Source organism: Priapulus caudatus, unplaced genomic scaffold (assembly GCF_000485595.1).
Source record: "Priapulus caudatus unplaced genomic scaffold, Priapulus_caudatus-5.0.1 Scaffold5900, whole genome shotgun sequence".
NCBI classification, from domain to species: domain Eukaryota; kingdom Metazoa; phylum Priapulida; class Priapulimorpha; order Priapulimorphida; family Priapulidae; genus Priapulus; species Priapulus caudatus.
The window spans coordinates 1-6,847 of record NW_014582961.1 but is presented as its reverse complement, the minus strand read 5'-3'; the positions used below and the strand labels follow the sequence as shown (position 1 = coordinate 6,847).

At 41.8% G+C, this 6,847-nt stretch overlaps 1 protein-coding gene across 1 annotated transcript; it reads left to right on the top strand.

Annotated features, from left to right (window-relative positions):
- Nucleotides 1–767: 767 nt before the first annotated feature.
- Nucleotides 768–1,423, top strand: LOC106820028 (ditrans,polycis-undecaprenyl-diphosphate synthase ((2E,6E)-farnesyl-diphosphate specific)-like; the record flags this gene model as incomplete). The annotated part of the gene is made up of 1 exon (XM_014824584.1): nt 768–1,423. A coding segment is annotated over exon 1 (656 nt), but the record flags the coding sequence as incomplete, so codon positions are not given.
- Between the last annotated feature and the right edge of the window lie 5,424 nt (nt 1,424–6,847).

Genomic DNA, 6,847 nt, shown 5'->3' with positions numbered 1-6,847 from the left:
GATTTAACAGCAATGGTCATGTGTCGTGAAAATAAAATGCCATTAAGTGTTTTTAATATGTTTGAAGAGGGCGCTTGGCTGCGGTCATTGCAGGTGGGGCAGTTGGAACAAGAGTAGAGATTTGATAGGGATAAGGTATGATTAATGAAATAATAGACGATGCAAAAGCGCGTATGCAAAAGACGATTGAGTCTTTGAGAATTGATTTAACAAAAATCCGTACAGGCAGAGCGCACCCAAGCATACTGGATCATATTACGGTTGATTATTATGGTGGACAAGTGCCATTGAATCAGGTGGGTAATGTATCCATTGAAGATGCACGTACCTTGACGATCTCTGTCTGGGAAGCTCCACTGGTGCCTATTATAGAAAAGGCTATCATGATTTCAGATTTGGGTTTAAACCCTATGAGTGCAGGAACCGTGATTCGTGTACCCATGCCTCCTTTGACGGAGGAGCGTCGCAGAGACTTGGTAAAGGTTGTGAAGGGTGAAGGCGAAGGCGCTAAAGTTGCGCTTCGTAATATTCGCCGTGATGCAAACTCAGATTTTAAGTCCTTGCAGAAAGAGAAAGAAATCTCTGAAGATGATGAGCGCAGGGGGCAAACTGAAATACAAAAGTTAACGGATGAGTCTGTAAAACTTGTTGATAACAAATAGAAAAGAAAGAAGCGGAATTGATGGAAGTATAATGCTCTTCCAAATATATGATATAAAATATATTTCATAAAGGGCCATGACTTGAGCACTAGTGCTGAAAATAAAATGAATAAGGATCTCATTCCGCGCCATATTGCTATTGTAATGGATGGTAACGGTCGCTGGGCAAAGGCTAAACATAGACCCCGCCTGTTTGGGCATCATCAAGGTGTGGAGGTGGTGCGTGATGTTGTTAAAATTTGCAATAATATCGGCGTGGGTTGTTTGACACTGTTTGCTTTTAGTAGTGAAAACTGGCGTCGGCCTGAAGAAGAAGTAAGTGGTTTAATGAAGTTGTTTATGATGGCTTTAGAAAAAGAAGCGAAATCATTAGTAAGGAATGGGGTTCGATTAGAATTTATTGGTGATCGTTCGGCTTTTTCTGAGAAATTACAGAAAAAAATGGCGCAGGTTGAGGGTTTAACATCTAAAGGAACAGGCTTGCGTTTATTGATTGCGGGGAATTATGGAGGGCGCTGGGATATTGTCCAGGCGGCTCGAAAGATGGTGCTAGCACTGTCAGAAGAAGATGCTGACAGTGCTCACTATGATGAGGCTACCTTCGGGCGGTTTGTCTCAACGCAACAAGTTCCCGACCCCGATTTATTTATCAGAACGGGGGGTGAACGAAGGATAAGTAATTTTTTGCTATGGCAACTTGCATATACTGAACTATATTTTACAGATGTGTTGTGGCCAGACTTTAATAAGCAGGAATTACAGTTAGCCATTGATGATTTCTCAAGCCGTCAGCGCCGTTTTGGAATGACGGGAGACCAACTAAACGGAGAACAGAAAACATGCTCAAACAACGAATGATAACGGGTGTCTTACTTGCCTTGGCTGTTTTACTCGGTATTGGTTATTGCCTGATAAAATATTCGCCGCTAGATTGCGATGATTGTCCTTTGATTACAATGGCGGCTTGGGAATGGCAAACCTAAGTAACTATATAAGAAGGACTATCGCGTAGTATTTTTGTTATTTTATTCTGTCTTGTTGCAGTTGTTGCCTATTACTGGATAAGGGGTTCATGGCCCGCCTTATTAGCATGGGGGTCTTAATGGTGCGGTGTATGCACTGTACCTATTATCAAAAAACAAAAAATATAAGCAAATCATCAGCGGCTAAAGATAAGGCCGCGTTGTTGTGGCCGTATCTGCAGCTCCTTGTTCTATGTTCTCTTGGCTTTCTTTGATTGAGTTACATGCCTCAATCAAAGTGCTTGTGTGTGGTATTTAGTCTTCTTGGTGGCGATTACTGATCAGGGCTGGATATTTTGCTGGCCCAAAGCAATGGCGGCTACTCACTGGCTCCTGGAGTTAGCCTGTTAAGACAAAAGCAGGCTTTAAAGGAGGTCTTGTTTGCTGCGGCGTGTCGTGGCGCTTTGGTAGCTGCGTTGTATTTGGTTTTACTTTTGGCTAGAAAGTCTGTTTGATATTACTCTCACTTATTGGTAGCAGCGTTTTCGTAGGGGGAGACTGTTTGAAAGTATGTGTTGAAACGCGAGCAGGGCGTGAAGAACGTGGAAACATATTACCAGGCTCATGGGGCGTATTTTAGATAGAGTCGATGGTTGTTAGCGGCTGCTTTTTTGAACTAGGTTTATTAATCGTTGGCATTGATTAAATACCTTGTGATGTTCTCTTAAATATTAGGCGATTGAATAACGACTAGTGGAATAATGAGCAAAATAGTAAAAGACGTCACTATTTTGCGTTTATGGATGACGATAGGTGTTAATACCTGTAGATGTGAGTTTCTCGTACTTAGTGCTTTTCAGGGTCGTCGGCCTACAACGGCTAACACAATGTTGAAAAAATGTTAGAAGCAGGTGTCTTAAGCTATCACCTCACTGAGTCGGTATGGTTGATGAGCTTCAGCTGCATCATTGCGCCAAAGGCGTTAAAGAAACAAACTCCCGATATTCAACAAATATTGGCGGGTGTTGAAGGCGCTTTGAAGAGTGCGCAAACTTGAGACCGGTGATTATTTATGCGCGCGATTGTTGGGTGCGGCTGGCTGTTGCAAGCCTTGCTGCGGCGGCCGCCAGGAATAAGCAGTATTTTACTGGCCAACAAGAGAGTCTTGGTTATGTACTGAGCAGCTCTTTGTATGATGGCGATCATGACAATAATGCCACTTATTACCTATTTATAGTGACATAATGCCATCTTTCCAATGTATGCGCCTTCTGGCTCGCAAGAGTGTGACGAACGTTCTGCTGACGCATCGGTGGGCATTTCGAGTCGCGTTTAAATCCCTATGCAATTGACATTACGCCAGAGACAGCAGGTACACAATCACTAATGGAGTGATGGGAAAAGATTCCGTTGCTCTGCGACGATGATGATAAAGGGAGAGAGTGATTGAAGCTGTGCTGCGATTATTGATTCTAGCGAGCAGATGACTACCAATCCGTAGTTCATCCGCCAAAGTACTATCATCTATGTTTCATTATAATGGACGTTCAGTCTGTGGCGCAATTATGGCAATCTGATATTGACGTACCCCGAGTTGCTTATGTGTCTAGGTGGCCTTGATCGTTTGGAGTCAGGCCGTAGACAATGTAGACTTATTTGCTATTGCACGTCTTAGATTTGAAAAAACCAGACTTACCACGCGATTCCTTGCTTACTGGCTCGCTTATGAAGGCACATCAAGCGGAGAGGAAATACGACGATTGCTTTGAATGCGTCGAATGAAATTGCGGTAGGCAGGCTTTTTGCTAAGCAATCACGTTCACTGAATATTCCCCTTATGATTGAATGCCTGTAGAAAATGGACAAGTGCACGCCGTGATACTATTGATGGCATCTATTAGGATGGACGATCAAGCGGAGAACAGGCCAAGATTGTGGTCATAAATAGAATGCAGCTACTTTTATGTGCAATTAAGAATAATAATAAAAAACAATCTGGGACTTTTTTAATATATATTCCTTCTAAAACAGAGTTGTTAATATTTTTTATGCGCCGTCTCGTTACTCTTCTGTAGGCTAGCACTAAATACGTTGATGATATTTGAATACACTATTTGCCTGCGTTTATCGTCGACGTATTGGGTATTTATTGGCTGGTGCATGATTCGGTCATTTCTGGTTGCGAGAAAACTAGCATCAATGGTATGGTTTTGCTAGCATAGGGCTTTGGCAAAGCCGGCTGTGGACTTTACTTCCAAAAGACGACAAATAATATACCTGGGCGAGGCGCTATCCCTTTGGGTGGCTACGTGAAAAGATGCTGTGATGAACGCGAAGGCGATGTGCCTAGTGGACAGATGTTCATCGTGCTTTTAACGTCAAGCTGTATTGGAAGCGCTTTTGTTTTTTTTTTTTTTTTTTTTTTTTTCGTAATCGCGGTTTTTGCTGGGCAGCATTTAACTTCTTTGCCATTGCCGCTTGTTGCTTTAACCTACATTGATAGGCGTTGATTCGGTTCGCCTTAGTGTAGGCTCTGTGGTTGCGGGAACGCAGCTGCTCAAGCAGGTTTTCAAGCAAAAGATAAGACATACCGCATTTAACAATGTTGATATAGCCTCAATGGAGGAAATGCGTTTATCTTTGCTTAATGGAATATTTGGAAAATCCTGTAGCTTGATATAACCGTAGAAACCAGCGATAACAAAAAATAACGCCGCACTTGATCTCTCCTCACAACAATTACTCGCAGATGAAAAGATTATTTTGCCTAAATAGTGTATGAGTGGCGTGGGCGTCGCAGGATCTGCGAATGTGATGAAAGTTTGCAGATATGCAGCGAAAGCAGGATTTGAAAAGGGGATATAAAATACTTTAGCTATGACGGCAATGCTGCGAACTTCAAGTTGGCGTGACACGCCCTACATCAGCACACATGCGAACTACACTGTGCATTGAAGTAGCAGCGACAAAAAGAAATTAAGCTATTTCAATTAACCTACAACCTTCAGAGCTTGACGGTAAGAAAGTGGTTTGATGGCGGTACAATCGCTAAAAATGATGAGTGATAAGACTAGGGAGCATTTGTTCTTTGTGCGTCATTCACGCGTTGGCGAGGCTTTATCTCGCAGGTGGTCACGAGATTTGGAAATATTGTCGATAATGACATCAAAGTTCATGGGGAATCTCATTACGGGCGGAGGCTTCCGCTAAAAGTAATTAGTGGGTCCTGTTGACCATCTAAACCTATAGCCAGGATAGAGCGAGTATTGGATTTACTGTTTCATATTGGTTTTCTTGCTATGTTATTAGTCTTGTTATGGTTCTCGAATTTATTGACCCTCTCGTGTTAGATGGTGGGCATTTATTCTATTATCTGATTGAAATTATAAAAGGTAGCCCTGTTTCCGAGAAAGTCGAGGCAGCGGGAATGCAAATAGGAATGGTATTGGTCGGTTGTTTAATGGTACTGGCTATATATAACGACATAACGCGATTATTTGGTTAAAAATTATGACGAAAAAAGCACTTCAACTCTCTTTGGCAAGTTGTCTATTTGCGATAAGTCAAGGTGTATGGGCAGCCAGTTTTGTTCTTCAAGATATTGAAATAAAAGGTCTAGAGCGCGTTGCGGCGGGTACGGTATTAAGTAACATGTCGGTTGGTGTGGGCGATACTTTCGATGATCGTATGTCAGCGCAAATGATCAGTTCTTTGTATAAAACGGGCTTGTTTGAAGATGTGAGTCTTGCCAAACGAGGCCATGTGCTTGTTGTTAACGTGAAAGAACGTACAGCCGTTGGTGAAATAAATATTTCTGGCAACCATATTATTGAAACAAAGGCTTTATTAGCTGCATTGAAAGCAGCAGGTGTTGCTCGAGGCCGCGCTTTAGATAAGTCTGCCCTCACGCGTATTCAAAAAGAAATCAAACAACAATATTTGGCGCGTGGTAACTATTCAGCAGATGTGGACGTTGAATTGCAACCCTTGGCGAGAAACCGCCACGCGGTGAATATTAAGATAAAAGAAGGGCAAGTTGCACGTATCAAGAAGGTGCGCTTTAGTGGAAACAAGGCTTATCCTGAGTCAACGTTAAAGGGTTTGATCGATACAGGTGTGCCTGGTTCTTTATCTTTCTTTAGTAATTCGCGATAATATTCTAAACAAAACTGGTAGGTAGATTTGATAAGTTAACGGCTTTCTTATTACGGGAGCGCGGTAATTTAAACTTTAAACGGTAGCTCACAGCAAGTGTCTTCTATCGGTGACAGATGAAAGTGCTGGTGTTTGTGAAACATTTAATCGTCCATGACGGCGAATCCATACTCAGAGTGGTAAAATAATCTGAGTTCAATTCCGATATTCTCTCAACAGCGCATTAGAAAGTTTAGTACAGTTAAAAGAAGTTCAGGTTTTTTCGCAAAAGCACTTGAAAATAACATGTCGGTGGGTTAATGACGGCTAAAAGCTCAAGTAGGCAAAAAGGGTTTGTGCATTCTCTAAATTAAACGTAGCAAGCGGCATAAAATCGATGAATAGTGAGAAAGTTGGTCATCTTACTTTCCAAATTGACAATGTCAGCGCACCTATGTGGCGATCATATCGTGTAATTTCGCGCAGTAAGATAAGTATTTCGTCGTGAAATGCCGTCAGTTAGAAAGCTCTTTGGTTATCCAAAGAAGAGTTGTCGCGTTTCAAAAGTGCGTTATTTGAACGTCTTTCGTTTGTTGCAATGGTTTAATAGTAATATCTCCGTACTCCCGTAGCGGGTTCACCAGATCAGGTGGATTTGGATGTTACTGTAAAAGAACGTTCGTCTAATCAATTTACCGCAGGTGTTGGTTATTCACAGAACGAGGGTGTGCTATTCAATATTGGGCTTTCGCAAAATAATTTTATGGGAACGGGAAAAAGTCTGTCCATTGCTGCAGAAAACAGCGCATCTACTAAAAATATGCGCTTAAGTTATAATAATCCATACCATACGGTTAATGGTGTTGGTCGAGGTTTTAATGTTTTTTATAATAAAACCGATGCAAATGAAGCAGATATTTCTGACTACCAAAGTGATACTTATGGCGCAGATATAAACTACACTATTCCCATTAGTGAAGATAATTCATTGCGTTTCAGCGTTGGTGGTGAGCACCGTACTATCAATATCTCTGATGCGACAACACCTACACATATTAAAGACTTCGTTGCGGCTCATGGTGATAGCTA